Below are 22,508 nucleotides of genomic sequence, written 5' to 3'. Positions count from 1 at the left end.
AGCCCCTTCCCAGCTCCCTTCCCTGCCCTGGACACGCTCCAGCCCCTGTTGTACCATGGAAACTGAGCAGTGGGAGCTGAATTCAGAGAGTTCTCCCTTCTGTAGTTTCTCGAGATGTGCAAGGCATATTTTGGGGGGGCCTGGAGGATTTTATTACTGGATTAAATCCCTAAGAAGGCACATGGACCTTTTTGTGGGCTCAGCTTGGAAGGGGTAGAGAAACCCCTTAGAAGCTGCTGAGTGCAGCAGGGATTTCTTGGCTGTTGTTCTTCATGGAATCATCAAATATCCTGAGCTGGAAGGGACCCCCAGGGATCACCCAGTCCCACCCCTGGCCCTGCACAGACACCCCAGCAATCCCAGCCTGGGCATCCCTGGCAGCGCTGTCCAAACGCTCCTGGAGCTCTGGCAGCCTCGGGGCCGTGCCCATTCCCTGGGGAGCCTGGGCAGTGCCCAGCACTCGAGATTTTATGCACAAGGCTGGTGAAGGCTTTCCTGGAATCCTGCATTTACTGGGATTTGTGTGAAGTGGAACTTCTCCAAGCACAGATCACCTCTCTCTTAGGTGACCATATCACCCAAACCAGGTTGTTTAGGAACTTCTATAATTCTCACATACAATTACCTAAAAATCAAAAATCTGTGACAACTTTTAGGAACCACCACTGGAAAAGCGACTGACATTGGAAAGAGGTAGAAATTGACTTGAAGGTGATGCTAAATTAATAATTTCCCCAAATAGCAGAAGAACTTTTAGTTGAGTTCTCAGTTCCTGGGTGTGTACAAACAGCAGTTCCTGTGCTGCCATTTGTGTGATTATCAGGCAGCTGGACTATGCTCACAAGGAAATGTGAAATTTTTCAAATTGTCTATCAACAATTCCACCACATCTGAGCTCTAAATATGCTAAAGGCTTCTTGTAAATTAAGGGACAATAGGTCAAGATGGGAAAGATGGAAATCTTTCCTTTTAAAATACATTTTTATCAAGCAAATAACTTATAAACTCCGGGTTTAATCAAGGTAATTTTAGTTTACCAGGCAACTTGTTAACACCAAGCAGTTTACAGGATGCTCTGGATTTGCCTCCATGTTTGTATGTTCTGCAGTAAGTGAATACTTTTTACAAGTGTTAAATTACATCATCTTCGCTGTGTGTCTTAATGGTTAGGGAGATAAATGAGATTTTTTTTCTGCTGGATCTTTTTGTCATCTCTCCAAAACAACTGATTTAAATTCCTTCTGAGGAGTCCTTTGGAGTTGGAAATATTCATAGAATATGGTGCATTTCCAGCAGCTTTCAGGCTTACAAAATGTTTTTAATATTTCAAATCAGGTCATTTGAATTGTAGTATTGGATATCTTTAGGTAGAACCACTTGGTTTCAGGGAGATCATTGGTGCTTGTTTGGCTGCTTATGTATCCTTTGAAATGAGATTTGGGGCATTTTATGAGATAATAGTCTTGTGGATTGGGCTGTATTTGGCTGTAAGGTGACTGAGTTTGTTACAAGGTTGAAAGTTTGGCCACTTCTTCATGTCTTGAATTATGATTGAAGGAGTGAAACTTCCAGTACTCTTTAAAAATCTCAGCCTAGAGATCTAATAATATTGATACAGCTGTCAATAAAATGGAACTGGTCACTTGTTTATTTTAGGATCATAGAATTATGGAATGGTCTGGGATGGAGGGACCTCAAAGCCCACCCAGTGCCACCCCTGCCATGGCAGGGACACCTCCCACTGTGCCAGGCTGCTCCAAGCCCCAATGTCCAGCCTGGCCTTGGGCACTGCCAGGGATCCAGGGGCAGCCCCAGCTGCTCTGGGCACCCTGTGCCAGGGCCTGCCCACCCTCCCAGGGAACAATTCCTGCCCAATATCCCTGGATCTAAACCGACCCTCCAAGCTTAAGGCTCGATGTGACTCCTGTCTCCAAGGGCCAAATGCCCACTTCCTATAACATGGAAGAATCCCGAATTTCTTGCTGCTGTTCCTGCCCAAGAGCACCTCAGGAATGAGTTCATGTTTCTGAAGTAGTTTTGCTGAGAATTTTTTCCCAGTGCCTGGGAAAAGCAGAGACCCCCCAGGAGGGCTGAAGCTGTCCCGCTGTTGTCCGTGTGTCCGTCGCTGTCAGTGCCTGTGTGATCCATGTGAACGGGGCAGTCCTGCTCCCAATGCCTGTTTACATCTGAGCATTTCTTTCTTCCAGTCAGTGGCAGTGGAAGAGGCAATGCTGCAGTGCCTGGCGCTCCTCCTGGGCTGCATCCAGCACTTACACTCCTTCCCAAAGGTCTCCATGCCCTGCTCAGGCAGGACCCAGCTCTCTCTGAGTGAGGAGCCTCCTCCAGTTATGTGCTTCACTTTCCCTAAGCAGATGAGTGTGCAGTGTTTCACTGAGTCAGTGTTTCCTAAGGGTGCCAGCACCAAAACAAAACCAAAGAGAAGAGTTTAGCATTAGATTTTTATCTAATCCTTATGCCTGCATGAGGAGTGTGCCTTGAATGGCATCTTGGGCAAGATACTAATGAGTGATTTTTATCTTTTGCTTATCTGGAACTTCAGGAGTTTAAGTAAATGGCCTGTTTTGGTCATGATTTTCAGAATTTTTAAAAAGCAAACATTTGGATGGGGGAAGTATCCTTACACATGACTGTAATCTGTGATTCCGAGTAGGATAGAGGTGGCAACATCCTTCCTTTGTCCCATCTCCCCAGGATGGGGTGAAGGGAGGACTTGTGTGCCAAGGCCAAAGCAGAGGCTTTGGGAGCTCGGGAATGGGGCAGGAGAGGGTTGCTCTGGAAAAGCTTCTGGGAGCATGGAACCACAGGGTCCTTTCCTCTGGGATCAAATGCTTGTCTCAAGGGGAGAAGATCTGATGGAAACTTTGTATTGTAATCCCTGAATATCCCAAGTGCTGTTGTCTTTCTGTCAAAAAGGCACAATCTGGGCCTAAACAACTCCCATTTCTACCATGAAGGTTTTTGTAGCAAATTACTTGTCTGTAAAGAGTGAATATTGCTCTGCTCTGTGCAATGCTTTAATTCCTATTCAATATGATGAATGTGGCTGTTGGAACATCTCAGAATTCTCCTTGTTGGTCTGTTTGGAGTTAAGTGCCAAGGTAACAATTTCTCAGCTTCTAAGGTAAGGCATTCCTTGTCCTGCACCCCAGGAACGAGCAAAGCCTTGGTGTGTCCTTGGAATTCCAGCACAGGAGTGGGACGTGTACAGCTGGGAGCTGTGTCTGTACAGGATGAGTGTAGGGCTGTGCTGAACATCCAGCTGGAAATGTTTTGGCTGTTGAAGTGTTACTGAAGTTCAGCTGGTTTCCAGTAGAACTCTGGGAGATGCTGGCTCTTCCTCCCCATCCTCCCACCTGGCAAAGCAGTGGAGCACCTCTGTTGCATGAGATGCCCAGCACTTCTTTGTTTCCTCCTGGCTGACCCAAAGAGGGATATATATGGGATTTTTTCATCTCCAAAGATGCTCCATCCAGTGCCAGCACTGTAAACTAGGTTTGATTTTCTTAACATGCAGTTCTGTCACAGAAAAATCCCTTCACAGAACATTGACCCAACACATCAGCTTGGCTGGGAGGGAATAGGGCTAAAATGTCTGTGGAAAACTTAAATAATTACTAAAGTGTTCCCTGAGATCCTGGCATAGCTAAGCAGGTGGATGAAATGACACAACAAGCAAAGAAAATAATTTAATTGTTTGTCCCAGGGTTGGCAGCAGCATTTACTGCTCCTGCTCCAGGTACTCACAGTGGAATCTCCTTGCTCCAGGCAGACATGGGGGCATGGCTCAGCTGCAGCATTCCCGTTTTCCATTTGGCCATGGAAGTGGTGAATATCCTGCATTTAGTGGTGAGATCCCTTAGGAGCTGCCCCTGGATCCCTGGCAGTGCCCAAGGCCAGGCTGGACACTGGAGCTTGGAGCAGCCTGGCACAGTGGGAGGTGTCCCTGCCATGGCAGGGGCTGGCACTGGATAATCCCTAAAATCCCTTCCAACCCAACCAGTCTGGGATTGTCTCATCTGAAGGATGTCAGTCCCAGCACTGCCAATGCTCTTGGAGTTTGTCCCTTGCACTTGTCCATGTTTTTGGTACAAATAAGGGTTCAGGAGGTCATGGAGAGGACGTGGGGACTGTGGTTCCCCCTGCTCATCACACTCAGGGCGATCATAAAACAAGTATTGCCCAAATTGGGATTTTCCCTGCATTTCAGTGGGATTCATGGCCTTAGCAGGGTTTTAATTCCAACTTCCCTGAGAACTGATTCTCTCTTTAATGATGCTGAGCTCAGTTTTCATTGACTTTAAAACTGGGGAGCATTAATGAAATAAAACTGAGACCTGAAAACTGAGCCACAAGGATCAGTTTCCCTTTTGAAAATTTCATCCCTGAATCACCTACATTTATTTTTTTGTCTCTTATGCAATTTTCTCATTTGGGTCAGTGCATGAGGAGTTTTACATGAAAACTTCCTGTGGTTTGTAGATTGTGAATTTCTGAAAAACTATCCAAATACTTCCAAGATTAACTGTTTCAATTTCACATGTACCATATTTTCATTAAAAGATATCAGTTTTTTGAAGTGAACTATTTTCAGGGAAAATCCTCAGTGGTCATAGGGAGTTTTCTTTTTTTCCCCTGTAATACTGAGGAGTTCAGATGCAAAATTCCAGGTTATGCAAAGAAATTCCAGATGAAAGTTGGTTTTGTGTTAATAGGTGTAAATGCAGAGAACAAATCTTGAGGAAAATACTCTGGTTTTATTATTATTATTTATATTCTAATTTTTTCAGGCAGTGTCCTTCCAGTTAATTAAGAAAAGCCAGACTTGTATATGAATGAATACCATGATTCATCCCAAAGACATTCCTTAAGGATTTCAGTCTCCTGTGTATAAACCAAACCTGAAGGTTCTTTAGTAAATCAGCATTAATTGGCAAATGAAACTGATTAAGAGTTGCTGTTGTGAGAGCTCAGAGGGCAGATTTGTGTATGGAATTTAATAAGTTAAATCCACAAACCAACAAACAAAATAAAACAGAAGTGACTGTTCAGATTAAGCTTTGTCCATTTTTTAGAGTCCCATTTAAATGATTTCTGGTTTCTTAACCCTTTAATGTCTCAGTTAAATGGATAAAAATAGGAAAACAGTAGGTGGTTCATAGACCCTGGAAATGAACCTGAAATATCTGCATTTGGCAGGAGTGTGAGTTTGGACAGAGATCCCCAGCAATTCCCAGGTGTTGTTCCCTCACAGGGAACCCTTTGGGGCCGTTAGTTCTGATTCACAGAGTGGATGCTTACACCTGTTTTCCTTTTTTTAATCCAGGAGCTGAGAGAAATCCATAACAAGCAGCAGCTCCAGAAGCAGAAGAGCTTGGAAGCTGAGAGGTTGAAACAGAAGGAACAGGAAAGGAAGACAGTGGAGCTGGAAAAGCAAAAAGAAGCTCAGAGGTAACAAACTGCTCTAATGGAGCCCTAAATGTAACACCTCCCCTGGCACCTCTCGGAAAATATTCCTGTCTGCCCAAAACTTCCAGGGATGCAGATGAGGTTTGTCTCCTCTAGTGCCACCCTCTAATGCTTGGGAAGTGGGTTGGTTGGACACCAGCAGGAATTTCCTCATGGAAAGGGAGCTCAGGCCTTGGCAAGAGCTGCCCAGGGAGGTTTGGAGTGCCCATCCCTGGAGGTGTCCCAGGAAGGGCTGGAGGTGGCACTCAGTGCTCTGGGCTGGGGACAAGGTGGGCATGGGGCACAGCTGGGCCTGGCTGGGCTGGGAGGGCTTTTCCAGCCTCTGGGATCCTGGCATTCCATGAATCAGTTTTTTTTCCCCCATCCCTCCTTTTTGGTCAGGAATTCACTCTGTCCTTGGACAGAGTCTGTTCTTCGTAGCACACCAAGTGTGTGAGGAGCAGCTGCTTCTCAGGCATTTGTCCCTAACTGTGAAGAAATTCCAGGGGTGGAACAGGCCATGAAACAAACTGGAACACACTGGGTGTCCTTCAGATCTTCAGAGTTATCTTTACTGGGGCAAATTGTTTCTAGCAGAGAATATTTATTCATTTCCTCTGGTGGAGGGGAAGGACTTGTTAACTCTGGCGGTTGGAAATGGGAAATATTCCCAACAATTCTCTGGAGTGCTGTGTAAAGCTTGCAAATACTTCTCCTCCTTGCCCTTCAACATCAGGATAAGGATGGCCACATGTTCTGATTCCTGCTTTTTCCTTTCTGAGTTGGCTGTTTGGAGTCTTACCTTGGGTTGGAACGAGATGATTTTAAGGTCCCTTCCAACCCAAGCCATTCAATGAGTCTCTGATTCCTGGGAACCACTGTGTGAGGAGATGCTGGGGAGTGCTTGGTAACTCGCCAAAATAGAGTTAGGGCATGGAAAAGCCCTAAAGAAGACACTTTGTACTGGAGATCACCCAAAAGCTTTGGTAGGCTTTGGTTTGAGTGGCTCTTTTGAATTGACCCCCCCAATCTTCCACCAGGCGGATCCAGGACCGGGACAAACCGCGGCTGGAGCGGGGACAGCCGGAGGAAGAACCTCAGTGGCAAAAAAAAATCCAGGAAGATGACAAGCAAAAAAGGGAAGAACTACCCAAGAAGAAGGAAAGTGAGGATAAGGGGAAGCAGGAAATGCAGGAGAAGCTGAGTAAACTCTTCCAGCCCCACCAGGAGCCCAACAAGCCTGGCCAGGCTCCGTGGTCCAATGCAGGTAGGGTCCAACAGCAGGGAATGCTCTGGGACAGCTCAGTTGTCATTCTTTTCCCATTTAACACAGAACAAAGTGGTGGTCAAGGTTGGATTGTGAGTCTTATTAGAGTAAATAATGCATGGATTGAGCTCTAGACTCCAAAAATGGTTCTTTCATCGCTGTTCTTCCCAAAAGGCAGAGGGGAAAGCACAGTTCTGAGACTGCAGGACAAGGGAAGAGGGAATCTCAGCTGGAAGGGGCTGGATGCAAGATGTCAAAAACTGTTTCTGTAGTTTTTATTTTGGTGTGGGATATTGGAATTTTTCAAAGTAGGAACAATACATTGTTTAGTCACCCTTTTCCTTTCCTGCCTTCCTTTGTTCACTGGACAAATGACCTGAAATCTAAAATTTGATCCCCCTTTCTCTGCTCTCCACACAGTCACCTTCAGCTGAGAGCTTCTTCTGTGCATTGTATCCTGGTTTTTGCCTGTATTGGGAAACCTGCTTCCCTCTTGAGTGTCTTGGATACACACAAGAACTGTTTGGGAATGTGATACTGGTTTAAATATTTGTCCAAAGGATTGCATCACTTTTATGACTAAATCCTGCACAGAGAGGCTGTGGACTCCCAGTTCCTGCAGTGTCCCAGGCCAGGCTGGACATTGGGGCTTGGAGCAGCCTGGGACAGTGGAAGGTGTCCCTGCCCATGGCAGGGGTGGGGCTTTGAGGTCCCTCCCAACCCAAACCATTCTGGGATTCTGTGATCTTCCCTGTTGTTTAGAGGAGAAAACAATAAAATTGTATTTAAAGGATTAATTTTTATATTTCCCCTTGTGTGAAAGGGGGATAGGGTACTTCCTGCAGACCCTGCCAGGTTTGCTGATTCTTGTCTCCACTTTCACCCCATTTTCCAAGCATTTAAAAATAAGGTGGTTTGATTTCTTCTCTCTGTATCTGTGTGTTTGTTTCCTTTGCTCAGAGAAAGCTCCTTTAACCATTTCTGCTCAGGAGGATGTAAAAATAGTGTATTACAGAGCTCTGTATCCTTTTGAATCCAGAAGCCACGATGAGATCACCATCCAGCCTGGAGACATCGTCATGGTAAGCAGGGATTGGGATATTCCTTGAGAAAATTCCTTCACCTTCTGCCGTGTGTGATTTCAATTTTCTATGGCAGGAAAGGAAACTTCTAATCCTGAATATTTGGTTGCAGGTGTGTTGATAAAGAGTAATTCCCTGTTTTTCAGGGATGTGGTCAGTGTGTTGTGTCAGACTCTGAAGCAGTGGTTGCTTTTGTCTCTGTAAGTGATAATTCTGTGGTTAATGGCTGCAGGGATTAAGTGGATATTAATATTAATTAATCATTAGTGTGTTCTTAACATGCAGAATGAAAATTCCTGGGGGAATTCTTAAATATTGTTCACTGGAGGAGGTGTATTCCCCCAGAAACAGTGTTCTGCCCAACAAAATTGATTTTAAGAGCTTTTACATTTAGCTCAGTTTAGTAACAGTGGATTTGGGAAAAAATACACTTTGTAGGCACCCCTAAATTGTAAGGATTCATATTTTTTAAAAACCTGTTCTGAGAAATTGAAGCTTTTTGGGGTTGGTTTGGCTTTTTACTGGTTGGGTATTCGTGACATTAGAATTTGCTTCTGGAAAATCCAAAGTGAATCCTGGCTCGGTGTCACTGCTGAGGACTCTGAGTAGGGATACAACAGGTTGTAAAGCTGCAGCAGGAAATGGTGTTGGGCAGGCAGCTGGGAAAGGGGAGAGGAGACAGCTGGGCAATGCTGGGATGCCTTGTTTTCCTGGGAAATGGGGGGTGGCCTGGGCTTGCAGGTCATTCTGTGGGCAAGAGTGATCACTGTTAGGCAGACTTGCTGGGAAAAAACCAATTTCCCCCAAAAGATGCGATTTTAAGAAGTATTTCACACATTTTTAAATAGAGATTTGCAGTGACAATAACATTTTTCCCCAAAAAATGTGATTCTGGGAAGCTCTGCACACATTTATCCCTGTTACTGCAGGGAAAATAACATTTTTCCTCAAAATATGTGATTCTGGGAAGCTCTGCACATATTTATCCCTGTTACTGCAGGGAAAATAACATTTTTCCTCAAATACATGATTCTAGGGAGCACTGAAATAATTTTTAAATAGAGATTTGCAGGGAAATAACATTTTCCCCAAAATATGCAATTATAAAGAGCACTGAAGTAATTTCTAAAGAAAGCTTTGCAGGGAAATGAGATTTTCCCCCAAAGTACGTGAGTCTGAGGAGCGCTGCACTTCTTTTAAATAGAGACTTTGAGACCATCCAAGTCTTGTTATCTGTTGCTTTTGGACTTGATTTTAACCCACTCAAGCCCAGCAGGGTAACTGCTCTCTGGTGCCTTTATTGAAGTACTTCTGGCCACAGTTAAGGCTGGCTGCTGGGGGCTGTGCCTGCTGCCCTGCAGGAAGGCTTTCAGTGGGCTGCTCTGGCAGTGCCCAGCTGGCTTGTAACCGTGCCTTGCTTTGCATCCCTGCTTCCCCCTGGAGGTGAAAAGGGACTGGGTAAGTGCTGCCAGGGAGGCTCTGCCCTGCCTCCATTTCCATCCCCAGAGTTGGTTCCCCTGCAGTTCCTTGGGTTTGAACCCACCCGGGCTCAAATTAACAACCACAGCTCGTTATCAAAAGTAATTCACACACCCTGGACCGAGGTTTACTTTTGATGCTGCCTTTGGGCTCCCCCCTCAGCCCTCCCGTGTTTGTCCTGTGGTTCCAAAGGTCCCAGGGGGTGCCTTTCCTTGGAAATCAGCAGTTTGCAAACTCAGTGTTAAGGTGAGGCTGACTGGTGACATCAATGCTGCTGCAGTGGAGCTGAGCTCCAGCTGGGAGCTTCCTGTCCCACAAATCAGTGTTCCTTGGAGTAACTGTGTTCTGACATGGGCAAATTGAGCATTCCCACATTGGAACCCAAATTCTGACCCATGGCAGGTCCTGTCATGCAGCAGGGCAGGAGGTGCCACCCAGAGCCCGGGGCTGGCTCCCAGCTCTGGTGTGGGAGCGGGCTGGAATCCTGGCTGGAATTGGGACTGCAGAGCTCATTCTGTCACAGGAGCTGGGGCTTTAACAGAGCTTGGGAATGATCTTTCCAAGAGTGTCAACTCTTCATCCTGGGCACAGATCCTGAGCCCTGGCTGGGGGAATCAGGGAGAAGGGTGGGCATTTCTTCAGGAAGGAAAAGGATTTGCCAGTCTGGGGAGAGCTCTGCTCTGCCTGACTCCTGGGGAAATCACCACTGGATCTGGTGCCATGGATTACAGAATTACTCTGGTTTTTAAATTCTCCCACTTTTAAATTATCTTACCCTTTCAATGTACTTTAAATTTCTTCCCTTGTAACTTTAGATTGATTTTAATCCTGGCTATAACTCAACCAAAGTTCTGTGTGGGAACAGATACTCTTCCCTGAAACATCTATAACAAATTCTAAAGACAGTTTCTCATCAGTTTCCTTAGTTATTGATTGTTGGAGTTGGAATCAATCTTCTTTATGTGATCCGCAGAACTAAGAAGTTGTCAGCTGTGGCTCTAAAGTACAGTTGAATAAATAAAAAACAACCTCCCACACACTGTAATTCACTATTCAGGTGTGCATTTAAAGGCTGATTGTATTTTGGAAAAAAATAATCTGGGATTGTTGTTGGGGCTTGTGGATGGTGGGGGTAAAAATATGAGGAAATTGGAACAAATTAGCTTTAAAAAAGTTCAAAAGAATTTATTTAAAATTCCAGTACTGTACTGCAAAACCAGATGTGACTTGTATTTTATATGAAGAAGAAACCAGAGCTGATATGAATTATGAAGTTGAAATTATCCTTCAAAATGCGTTTTCATGAGTATACTTAGAGAACCTAATTGGGTTGAATAAGCATAAATCTGAGTATCCTCAGAGGCAGTTTTAGAGTTATTGTAGCTTCAGACCCTCTCCTGAAGAGGCATTAATTGGATGGGTCTGAAACCTTTTGGTTGGGTTTTTTTTTTCCCTTATGCCTGAAGATTCCCAGTGGTTTCTGTGTCTGTGGTTCACCTCAAGGATGCTTTTTTTAGAGCATCTCCACAACCCCGATTTGCCTTTTCAGTGCTGTGTGTTTTCTTTGTGCGTGGTGATTGCAGTTCCTGCCCCAGTGGGTCCAGCTGGGTGACTCTGATCGCTGTGTGGATGATTCAGCCTCGGGTGCTACAGCCCCTTTCTCCCAGACCCACCCTCAGCTGTGCCCTTCCCTCTCCCATCCTGCTGCTTTCCCATCTCTGCTGCAGTGGAAATTTTGCTCTGCACTGCAGGAGAAGCACATGGGAGCGGTCAAGCACAAAGTGCCTTTATTTCTGGGATTGCCTTGGGCTGACAGGGACTGAGAGAGGAGGAGGACCCAAAACCGCAGGAATAATGGATCGGTTTGCACCAAAAGGGGAGGGTGCATGCAAATTCCAGTGGGAGGCACTGAGTCAATAAATGGCCCGAGGCAAAGGAATTTGTCAGCAGCTCCTCTGAGGAGTCAGGGACAGGGATCTATCCATGCCCTGGGCTCATCCCAGCGTGGGCAGCAGGAAATGCATTGGGATTGTGCCCCTGGGCCCAGCACAGGGAGGACGTGGAGCTGCTGGAGAGAGGCCAGAGGAGGCACCAGGATGAGCAGAGGGATGGAGCAGCTCTGCTGGGAGGAAAGGCTGCGAGAGCTGGGATTGTTCAGCCTGGAGAGGAGAAGCTTTGGGCTGAGTTCAGTGTGGCCTTGCAGGGCCTGAAGGAGCTGCAGGAAAGCTGGAGAGAGACAATTCCCAAGGGCTGGAGGGCCAGGAGCCAGGGAATGGCTTCCCAGTGCCAGAGGGCAGGGCTGGATGGGAGATTGGGCAGGAATTGTTCCCTGGCAGGGTGGGCAGGCCCTGGCACAGGGTGCCCAGAGCAGCTGGGGCTGCCCCTGGATCCCTGGCAGTGCCCAAGGCCAGGCTGGACATTGGGGCTTGGAGCAGCCTGGGACAGTGGAAGGTGTCCCTGCCATAGCAGGGGTAGAACAAGACAGGTTTCAGGGTCCCTTCTGACCCCAGCCATTCCATGATTCTGTGATTTTTAGCTTGGGAGAAAGAAAAAAGAAATACTAATTGTCAAGCCCTCTTGCATTGCAAAAAGTTCATTACTGTGGAGGAGATGGGTTGTTTTCAGTAAAATTTCCATTTGCAGGGTGTATTTCTTAACTCTGTAACTTCCTCTGTCTGCAGGTGGATGAAAGCCAGACTGGAGAGCCAGGGTGGCTTGGTGGAGAACTGAAGGGGAAAACTGGATGGTTCCCTGCAAACTATGCAGAGAAAATTCCGGACAGTGAAGTTCCAGCCTCTGCCAAGCCAGCATCCGAGCCCTCTGCTGCTCCCAAAGTGTCCGTGCAGGAAACCTCCACCCCCCTGGGAGCCCCTGCCCCTCCTGAGGGTCCTGCAGTGGCCAACAACTGGGCAGACTTCAGCTCCACGTAGGTTTGGGTGCTGCTGAGCACTTCAGTGTGTGGAGTTCTTTGGAACTGGCACTGAACACAGGAGCCAGAGTGCAAACTAAAAAGACCTTCTTTGAAGTGAGAGATGCTTTCTGTAGGAATCAGTGAAAATTGCTGCCCTGTGGGACTTGAGGCTGCTCCCATCACACCTGCCTGAGGACAGCAAGAGTGGGAGACATCCCCAAGTGCGGATGTGGGCATGGTGGAAATCCCAAGGTGTTCACTTCCCTTGGAACCACAGAATCCCAGACTGGTTGGGTTGGAAGGGACCTTAAAGCCCACCCAGTGCCACCCCTGCCATGGCAGGGACACCTCCCACTGTCCCAGGCTGCTCCAAGCCCCAATGTCCAGCCTGGCCTTGGGCACTGCCAGGGATCCAGGGGCAGCCCCAGCTGCTCTGGGCACCCTGTGCCAGGGCCTGCCCACTCTCCCAGGGAACAATTCTTTCCCAGTATCTCACTTACATTTCCCCTCTTCCAGTGGGAACTCATTCTCCCTTGCCCTGCCATTCCCATTCCTAATGAATAATCCCTCTCCAGTTTTCCTGGAGTCCCTTAAGATACTGGAGGCTCCTAAATCCCTTTCTCCTACATTAGTTGCCCCCAAGCCTTATCAAAGGCTTCCAACTTGCTTATGTATAATATGCTAATGGCAGAGAGAACATGAAAAGGTGATTTAATTCCTGATCACAGCATTAGTAAGACTGATGGAATTCAAACTGGTGCCCTTCCCTGGATGTCCTAACTCAGTACACTGGGCACTTTTATCAACTGCAATTCTTTATCCTTTGGCCATGAAATCCATATTTATAAACTGATATCTCAATAGGAGGCCCTGGCACAGGGTGCCCAGAGCAGCTGGGGCTGCCCCTGGATCCCTGGCAGTGCCCAAGGCCAGGCTGGACACTGGGGCTTGGAGCAGCCTGGCACAGTGGGAGGTGTCCCTGCCATGGCAGGGGTGGCACTGGATGGGCTTTGAGGTCCCTCCCCAGCCCAAACCAGTCTGGGATTCTGTGTCTAAAGGAAAGAGATGTGAGAGGTCAGTGATGTGCAGGTGGGAAGAGTTCAAACCAGTCTTGGAATGAATGATTAATTATTTTTCCACTGTGTGTAATGCAGCCTGCACTGCTTGAACTTCTGTTTGTTGGGACAAATTTCACAGCTAAGAAATGAAATAAAAACCTGTCCTTCAGGGGCAAGGACAAGGAGCTCAGTTTGGGTTGCCTTTGAAGATAAAGTTGTGGTTAACCAGTGTTTGATGGCACTGCTGTACCTGGAGTCACGGTGCTCATGGATATTCATTGAAAAGTAATAATGTAGAATGTAGAAATATTTGTTCTGTGTGACGTTTTTTTCTTCCTACTATTAAAACCAGTAGGAATTACATCATTCTTTTCTTTTTTTTTTTTTTTTTTCAGCTGGCCAACAAACACCAGTGAGAAACCAGAGAGTGATAACTGGGATGCCTGGGCAGCTCAGCCATCCCTGACCGTGCCCAGCGCAGGGCAGCTCCGGCAGCGCTCGGCCTTCACTCCTGCCACTGTCACAGGCTCATCCCCCTCCCCTGTCCTGGGCCAGGTGAGCTCCTGGGCTCACCCAAATGTTTTGAGCCAGCACAAAGGCTTGGAGAGTAAAGTGTGAACTTCAACTATGCATTAAAACACTCACCTGGGAGAGGTGGGCTCTTCCAGGAGGGGTGACAGGGAGAGTCCCACCTGCAGAGCTGCCCCAGCCCTGGGCCCAGCACAGGGAGGGCCTGGAGCTGCTGGAGAGAGGCCAGAGGAGGCACCAGGATGAGCAGAGGGATGGAGCAGCTCTGCTGGGAGGAAAGGCTGCGAGAGCTGGGATTGTTCAGCCTGGAGAGGAGAAGCTTTGGGCTGAGCTCAGTGTGGCCTTGCAGGGCCTGAAGGAGCTGCAGGAAAGCTGGAGAGAGACAATTCCCAAGGGCTGGAGGGCCAGGAGCCAGGGAATGGCTTCCCAGTGCCAGAGGGCAGGGCTGGGTGGGAGATTGGGCAGGAATTGTTCCCTGGGAGGGTGGGCAGGCCCTGGCACAGGGTGCCCAGAGCAGCTGGGGCTGCCCCTGGATCCTTGGCAGTGCCCAAGGCCAGGCTGGACATTGGGGCTTGGAGCAGCCTGGCACAGTGGGAGGTGTCCCTGCCATGGCAGGGGTGGCACTGATGGGCTTTGAGGTCCCTTCCAACCTAGGCCATTCTATGGATCTTTGATCCAGTGGCAACATCTGGGGCAGGATTTAACACAAAGCAGTTTCTGGTTTGCTGTTTCAGGATGGCTTTTTTAGATTTTGGTGGTCCAGTTTTGGGTCACTTCCTTGGGGCTTTCTTGACTCCCATGACAACCTTCACTCCCAAGTGGGTTATGTGGTGAGGTGGAACAGCAGTGACAGAGCTTCACAGCTGAATTCTGTCCATCTGTTCAGGCATTTCCTTTTCCTCAGTGGAACAACAAACTGTTCTTGGGAGCCTGTGTGTTCTGGAAAGTCCTAAATATCTACCTCAGAGCAAAAGGAAATCGGAATGTGCCATGAATAACATGCAGCAAAGCATCATTTTCCATAAAATGGACTCTTAAGTCCTGCCAAAGCAGCTTCACGAGAGTTTATTACATGTGTCTCTTAATTGTAAAAGTAATTAATTTAATCTTGATGATGTGTTAACAGACAAATGCAGGAGGACTGTGAACAATTCTGGAATTACTCTGGAAGTTTAACTGATGCTTTAGTTGAGAGAGAGTCTGTGTTTGTTGCTGTCTAAGCAGCCTAAGAATATAATTCCTTAAGCAGCTTTCTGGATGAAAGGTGGAGCATGACTGACTCCTCTTTCTCTTTTTGAAGGGTGAAAAAGTGGAGGGGCTTCAAGCACAAGCTCTGTATCCTTGGAGAGCAAAAAAAGACAACCACCTGAACTTCAACAAGAACGATGTGATCACAGTGCTGGAGCAGCAGGACATGTGGTGGTTTGGGGAGGTGCAGGGACAGAAGGGCTGGTTCCCCAAATCCTATGTGAAGCTCATTTCAGGCCCCATTAGGAAGTCAACGAGGTATTTTGTTTGCTTTTCCTGTCCTTTACTTCTCTACTGGGATGGAAGGAAATAGGAAGAGCTGCACACTTGAATTTCAAAGTTCTACCCTGTAAAAGGGCCCTTTCTTTTTTTTTATCTGGAGGGTTTTGACTTCCAATCCTGAAAATCTTTGTCAGCAATAAGAAAACTGACCTCAGTTCTCCTTGGGTCTTGCCTCACCAACAAAAGATTAATTAACCTTCATAATTTTATGTGACTTTGAACTGAAAAATGAGTGTATTGGACTTTATGAAGTACAGCTGTGTAAGTCAGAGCTTCTCTCTCCCCAAAATTAAAAGGTACTCCTCAAATCTAAATCACTTCTCATTATTCTTGGAGGATGAAACATTTAAAATCTCATTTGATGTAATGTGAAGGCAACATTAGCATTAGGAATACAAATGAGAACAATTTCAGATCGTTTTTTTTCCTGAGGAAAAAGAGGAGATGCAGAAAATTCTGTGTTTAAGGCAGTTGCTTAAACGTGACCATGACAGGATTCAAAACTTTATTTTGCACATTTACTGTCTCTTCTTTTAAAACCCAGGGAGTTCCTTGTGGGTGCACGTGCAGTTTTGAGTTTGAAATAGAATAATAATTTTTATCTGAAGAGATTGAATTTCTTAAATAACCATTATTTTCTTCTAAAGCATGGATTCTGGTTCCTCAGAAAGTCCTGCTAGTCTGAAAAGAGTAGCATCCCCAGCAGCCAAGGCAGCGATGTCAGGGGAAGGTGAGTCCTGCATGGGAGCTTCTTACTCTGGCATTAAACACAAGAACTCTGCTTCATGCCAAAGTCAAGAATCACACTGTGGTGTTCAAGTGGTGCTAAAATCCAAGTGCAAATCAGTTTGCCTCTAGAATAATTGGGGATTATTATTAGAGTAAGCATTTATGTGTGTTGTGAAGGAGTAATTTCCCGTATCACAAAAGATACGAAAATGTCTTTTGTAGTTTGTACTTTCCCCAATATTTCTTTTTTTTGCCGTTATTTTGGTAACATTTTCTGATCTGGAATGGGTTTTTACAGAGGGCCCAATAAGCACATCTGTGCATGTGTTCATAATGTCAGTAAATGTCTCAATGTCCCCCAAAGCTCATTCCCGATGTTTCATTAAAGCTCTTCATTAAGGCAGTGACAGTCACTTGTAGAATATTTGGATCCTTATGGTCAGCTCCATTTTAAAGCTGGAGCCTGGGGCACAGGCACAGAATTATCAGATAATTTTCAGTCCTCTGAAGGGTTTTAAAAGGGGAATTCCTGGCTGTTGCCACCCTTCAGCTGGAGGGGAATGTCCTCACATGAGCTGCCTTAACTCTTAATCCTCTCCAGTGCAGAGTCAGCTAAAGGTTAATTAAACCACAGGCAGAGGAAATCAGTTAATCTAAATGTAGGTTACAGGAACATTTGTGTATCCTCCCTACAGCACACCTGAAGTTTGTAACTGCAATTCCAGGTACAGTTTTAGGTACATTTACATTTAATTTGCCTCTGGCATGAGCACCACAGAAACTAAAAGGAGGGAACAGCAGAGAAAAGGGAGATAATCAATTATTTCAAAGTATACAATATTCCGTAGACTCCCAGGTGGTTTGGGTTGGAAGGGACCTTAAAGATCACCTTGTTCTAGTTTTCCTCATATTTGAGGAGAAGGGGTTGTGGACATGCAGAGTCTTGTCACAGGTGGGATATCTCAGGTGTTGTGTTTGTATTAAAAAGGAACACAGCTTCTGTTTAAACAATTCAGAAAAGCTGTGGTGTTGAGAAGTCATAAAGCAGGGATTGAACATCTTCTGTTGAGAGGATTGAAGAAGAGCTCGTGTGCAGAAGGTGTTTTTTAAGCTGTGTGGACTTTGCATCCCAAACTCTGAAAATTCCACTCATCAGCACAATCCAGAAACCACTGGGAAACATGTTTAATATCTAAATGAATGATGTAGGTACATTTTAATGATAATAGCAAATTATATATAAGACCCCCCTGAGGCAGCCTTTTGACAGATCCTGTTCGGTTCTGACAGATAGGATTTTATTCATTAAATATTGATGTTTCTACGAGTAATAAAGAATAAATTTGCCTTCTGCCTAGCCCCTGATATTGATGAGATTTTGTAGAGGCTCCCTGAGGGTTTCTCAGGAGTTTGCCATGTGCTGTATTTCCCTTTTCCAGAGTACATTGCCATGTACACCTACGAGAGCTCGGAGCAGGGAGACCTCACTTTCCAACAAGGTGACCTGATCCTGGTGACAAAGAAAGATGGTGACTGGTGGACGGGAACGCTGGGTGATAAATCAGGAGTTTTCCCATCTAATTATGTGAGACTCAAAGATTCTGAGGTAGAGAAATGTTTTCTTTGGGGTTGTAGTGGTAGCTGCAAGGCAGGGCATCATAAGGGAAATAAAAATATGTTGCAGATTTCCTGACTGAGATTGGAAAGGAATAACAATGACAATAACACCAATAGTTGCATTTTAGAGCTTAGTATCATAAATAACTTGGGGGATCATCCATTAAAAGAATGCCTACATTAATAGTGCACTTGGCAGTTTTGTAGACACTGGTCAGAACAGCCGTGATTATTTTATTGCCCTGGTAAGTTCTTAATGACTGAGCTGGATCTTACTGCCATTATTAAAAAACCCCAAAAATCCAGAGAGTAATATTTCAGTCTATTCTATTTTTTTTCCTGTCATTTCTTGCAATCAAGGAAAACAAATTTTGCACCCAAACTTTGCTAACTACTGTATTTATTTGACAGTTTTTGACTGAATAATGGAGGTTCTGTTTCATCTCTTTTTATCTTGAAATAATTCCATAGAACACATCCCTTTGTTTTTTTTTTTTTTGCTTTCTTTTTAGGCATTCTAAAGAGAGATGTTTTCTCATTTCTATGGCTTAAATGGATAATTTATCTACTAGTAGGAATTAGTTTAGATTTAAGATTTGGGTACACAACTGATCTCTTGAGGAGAAGGATTCTGGTTTATATACCTAGACTAATGGAGGGTTAAAGGTAAATAAATAAAAATCAGTGGATTTTGGAGAATGTGGATGGTAATGCACAAGAACTCAGTGAAAGCCTCTGGAACACTGAGCCTGAGCAGAGTCACCCCTTAAAACCATTCCTGCTGTGGAAAAGCCAAAGGCTAAAACCTGCAGTGAAACCTGCAGCTGTAGGAAACCTTTGAAGAGGAAATCTCTGGAGTGTCAGGAAATTCCAGTAACATCCTCTGTGACAGGATTAAAAAACTTGTAGTTAGTGATGTTTAGTGTTGCAGCCCTTGGGAGAGCTGGGATTGGGGCACTGTTGGCAAATCCTTGTGGAGAGCTCCGGTGTTCCATTGGGAGCCCTTTTTTCTCAGAGAGCTCAGCTTGGTGTTTCTGTGACCTCAGCTTGTCTGGGGCTGCACCAGCTCATTGCACTTTGCCCAAAAGTGCTCCAAGTGCCCTTTTTGCTGGTGAAAATCCCACCTTCAGCTCAAATCTTGATATGAGAGGGAGGAAAAAGCACAGAGCTGGTGGAGCCCTCACTCCTGGGATGTTGTTTTCATCCCAGGGTTCCTGTGCCTGCAGGACATGGAGCTGGCTCCAAGTGGGTAATTGGGTTTTGCTCTCCAGCCTGGTCCCAGAGCCAGTTTTTGCAGAAGATTTCACAGTCCTGGCTCTCTGGTCACTCAGATGTGCTGCTGTGCTTGGACAGCTGCCTGGGGTGGAAAATGTTCTGAAAAGAGAAATAATTTAATGTGTTCTGCACTATTGACAGGCCTAAAGAAAAGCAGGGGTGATCTTTCAGCAGCAAGGATAGAGTTTCTAGAAATGACTCAAAATCTCAATGGTTTCTACAGCAGAAGAATTTTTTAATTTTGTTCTTCTGTGCCAGGCTGTGCCCATTCACCTCAGGGTGCTAAAAGAAACCATTCCCTGTTCCTTCAGCTTATTAAAAAGGAGGGAAAGTCTTTGTTCTTCAAAGGAACAATGGCACAATGCTCCATTCTCAGGGTTTTTCTCAGGGTCAGGTGGATGGATACAGAGTGAAACAGGGTTTTATTCTGGACACTGGTGAGAATTCCCTTTGGGGGGACAGAGCTCATGGAGGGCTTGGAAACACAACAATTTCAACACATCTCTGGTTAGAAAATTTTGCTTAAAAGTTGAGACAATAATCCCTGAATGGATCAAGGCAGGGTTTGAAGGGTCCTGCTGTACAACACAGTTGCCAGGCTTGCTGGGGTTTATTAAACTGACAAAGCAAATTCTGCTGTGCTGGTCCAGGAGACTTCATCCCTTGTCACAAAATCCCCTCAGATGTTTAGTGAGTGTCCCAGATGTGCAGGGGGAGATAGAACAGGGTCTGTCCTCACTGCTTCCTCAGCAGAAGGAATAGGAAATGCTTCTCCATCTCCTGAGTGGGCCAGAAATTGAGAGCATCCTAAATGCATCATTTATGAATTTAGTTATTTATTGATGTACTGTAGGACTTCTCCATGTGTTTCTTCTGCTTTTTCACTGAGGAGCCAGAGAATCCTCAAACACAATTCAGACTCAGTCTGGTCAAGGTGATTTTGAAGTTTCTATTTTAAAATCATCTCTCTGTGTTTCACAGTAAAGATGATGTCCCAGCCTGTTTGATCTGTGCATGTGCTTCTAATCCAGCAGCATGGATGCTGACCAAGGGGTATCCGGGAGGAGGGTGTTCTCTGAAGGTCCAGTCACTTGTTCTTTCCTGGGGAGGGCAGAGGGTGTTCCTCTGCCAGAAACACTTCCAGAGCAGAAGGAATTCCTGGTATCACCCCGTCAGTCCTTTGGTTCCCCCCATTTCATCCCCCTCTGTGGGGCTGTCGGGACCATCTGCCCTCGTCCCCAGACCTGCACTGGGATTTGCATCTGGTCCCTGTGTGGGGCTTTCCCGGGTCCCTGCTCTGTGAACACAGCTCACAGTGGTGGAGGGGAGGCTGGAAAACTGAGGATAATCAAATGAATCCAGGGAGGAGAGGAAGATTTGCTGCTCTTGTGGGGTAACTGTAATAATCTGACAGTGACAGGAAAGGAGCACTGAGACATCAGGGCAAGCTGAAGATGTGTCTAATAATTGTTTTTATAGGTGACTCAAAACCCACACATGGGTTTGAATGGCCCTTTTCTCTCAGCCATTGAGCTGTTCTTTAGTTACTCCTCAGTTTAGTTTCTGCCAGAATCCCCAAGTTTTCAAAACATCAGCTGATAGGGAGAATATGGAGGAGGAAACTGTACTTTTCCACAGGGGAGTTAGGATTCTGTGGAAACCTTCAGGTCATTTGATGTTGGTGCCAAGTTTGTAAGGAGGATCCTGAAGGTGAAGGGGTGAGGTTGAGGGAGGTGGAAATGTTGAAGGCAAGAGGACATTTGTGGTTCCTCAACATTTCTGGCCCCAGTACAGCTTAGATTTAAGTCTCTGTTAGCCACCTCAGACCTCTTTAGTGCAGGACATAAAACTGTCAGTGGCCTGGGAGGAAACTGCAGGAGTTATTGAGGGGGCAGGAACTGATCTCAGGTTTTGCTGGATTTCTTGTGGCTGTTCAAAGGCTTTGCTTGCCAATCCCTTGGCCTGGGTGCTGATGTTCATCCCTCATCTCACCTTGTCAGGATACAGGGAGTTTGCAATCCAGCTAGTTGAAGGGATGAAAACTTTTTTTGTTGTTTTAGCTCACCTTGACAGAATTCCCATTCTATAGATACATGGATTTGCAATTCAAATGGGATAGACTTTGGAATTACAAATGGGAGAGACTTTGCTATTTGCAGCCCATGAAAGGGAATAAAAGTCTGCACTTCTGCATTAACAAATCATCCACTTCATGCTTGGTATTTATTCCCAGATTATTGCCATCTAAAATATTAAGGATTCCTGTAAGAACAGAATTTCATGTGAGTTTTTGACTCCCATGCTTGTTGAGTGTGTTGAATGAAGCTTTATAAATAATTTTCATGTACTGTAGAAAGGAACCTGAGTGCTAAACTTGCATCTTGTTCTCCATTTCAAGGCTCCAGGAGCAGCTGGGAAAACGGGAAGCTTAGGGAAGAAACCTGGTGAGTCAAATATTGTGACAGCACCTTCTCTCTGTTCTTAAGTGTTTCATTCAATGGCAACAACACCTTTTTCATGAAAATAAAGTCTGTTTGCTCTTGGTCATCTTGGAGTAGTTTGCAGTGATGAAAACCATTATAAAATAACTGGAATAAATGTAGTTAATAAATAGTGTAACAGTAATAAAAGAATTCATCCTCTCTAATCATTCCGGCGTGTCAATCACTAAATAACATGTAGCTAGAGAATAAAATCTGCTTGTTCAAAAATGAATGTAATGTTGGATTGCTCAGCAGAACAGTGGGAAGCCATTCCCTGTGTCCTGTCCCTCCATTCCTTGTCCCAAGTCCCTCTGCAGCTCTCCCGGAGCCCCTTTGAGCACTGGAAGGGGTTCTCAGGTCTTCAGTACTTCAAAAACCGCAATTTAAAAGCCCTTCATGGAATGAAGAATGGAACCCATTTCTGGGTTATTTTATTTTAATCTTTTTTTTTTCTGAATGCTTTTCTCTTAACTTTCTGCTTTTCTGTGACCTACAAGAGCTGAGTGTGAAACTTGTCATTTGTACTGGAACTTGTTTAACACACAGTCCCCAGTAAAGCTCCTTTATGCTGCTGGGTGGGGGAGGAGGATGTTGGATACGCAAAGCCTTGTAAACCACATTTTGTAGACAAAAATGAGACATTTCTTGTTCTGAGAGAGATACAAAGTGTAAGGTTTTTGCTCTTCCACTGTGACCTACTGAACATTGTAACTGCTGTGGTAGCAAGGGAGGGTTTCCCGATTTTCACAAATTCCCACCATTCCTTTGTTTGTTCATTTTGTCTCCTCAGTGGCTCTGGTGTGGGGGATTAATGGGGTTCTGTGGAAATTCTGCAACTGCAGGGAGCTTGCAGCCTTTTCAGCAGCAGAGCTGTGTTCCCTGCCCAACAAATCCTTGGCTTTGCCCAGGACAGACTCTGCTCCTGGTTTTTCTCTGCTTAAACCTTTCACTCTCCTGGCAGCACCTGCTGTATTTTACTTAGAAATTCCTTCTTCTACTTTCTGCTTTCACAGCTAAGAAGCCTGGAGAGGGACTTGGGACAAGGGCTGGAGGGCCAGGAGCCAGGGAATGGCTTCCCAGTGC

At 45.6% G+C, this 22,508-nt stretch overlaps 1 protein-coding gene across 1 annotated transcript in view; it reads left to right on the top strand.

The window, feature by feature from the left end:
- The window catches only part of ITSN1 (intersectin 1), a gene marked incomplete at its 5' end in the record, with an annotated part of 73,002 nt that overhangs the window by 20,502 nt on the left and 29,992 nt on the right, over positions 1-22,508 (top strand). The window contains 11 exons of the mRNA XM_042020653.1: positions 2,036-2,288; positions 5,345-5,469; positions 6,507-6,733; positions 7,694-7,815; positions 9,259-9,273; positions 11,976-12,220; positions 13,659-13,818; positions 15,092-15,297; positions 15,969-16,051; positions 17,490-17,656; positions 21,341-21,421. Of these exons, the coding sequence (XP_041876587.1) occupies positions 2,036-2,288; positions 5,345-5,469; positions 6,507-6,733; positions 7,694-7,815; positions 9,259-9,273; positions 11,976-12,220; positions 13,659-13,818; positions 15,092-15,297; positions 15,969-16,051; positions 17,490-17,656; positions 21,341-21,421 (1,684 nt within the window). The remainder of the gene's footprint in view (positions 1-2,035; positions 2,289-5,344; positions 5,470-6,506; positions 6,734-7,693; positions 7,816-9,258; positions 9,274-11,975; positions 12,221-13,658; positions 13,819-15,091; positions 15,298-15,968; positions 16,052-17,489; positions 17,657-21,340; positions 21,422-22,508) is intronic.

The sequence above is a fragment of the Corvus kubaryi genome, unplaced genomic scaffold (assembly GCF_017639235.1).
Source record: "Corvus kubaryi isolate FWS band 111438036 unplaced genomic scaffold, C.kubaryi_AGA036_p1.0 37036, whole genome shotgun sequence".
Classification (NCBI taxonomy): Eukaryota; Metazoa; Chordata; class Aves; order Passeriformes; family Corvidae; genus Corvus; species Corvus kubaryi.
This window is presented reverse-complemented; position numbering and strand designations above follow the sequence as displayed.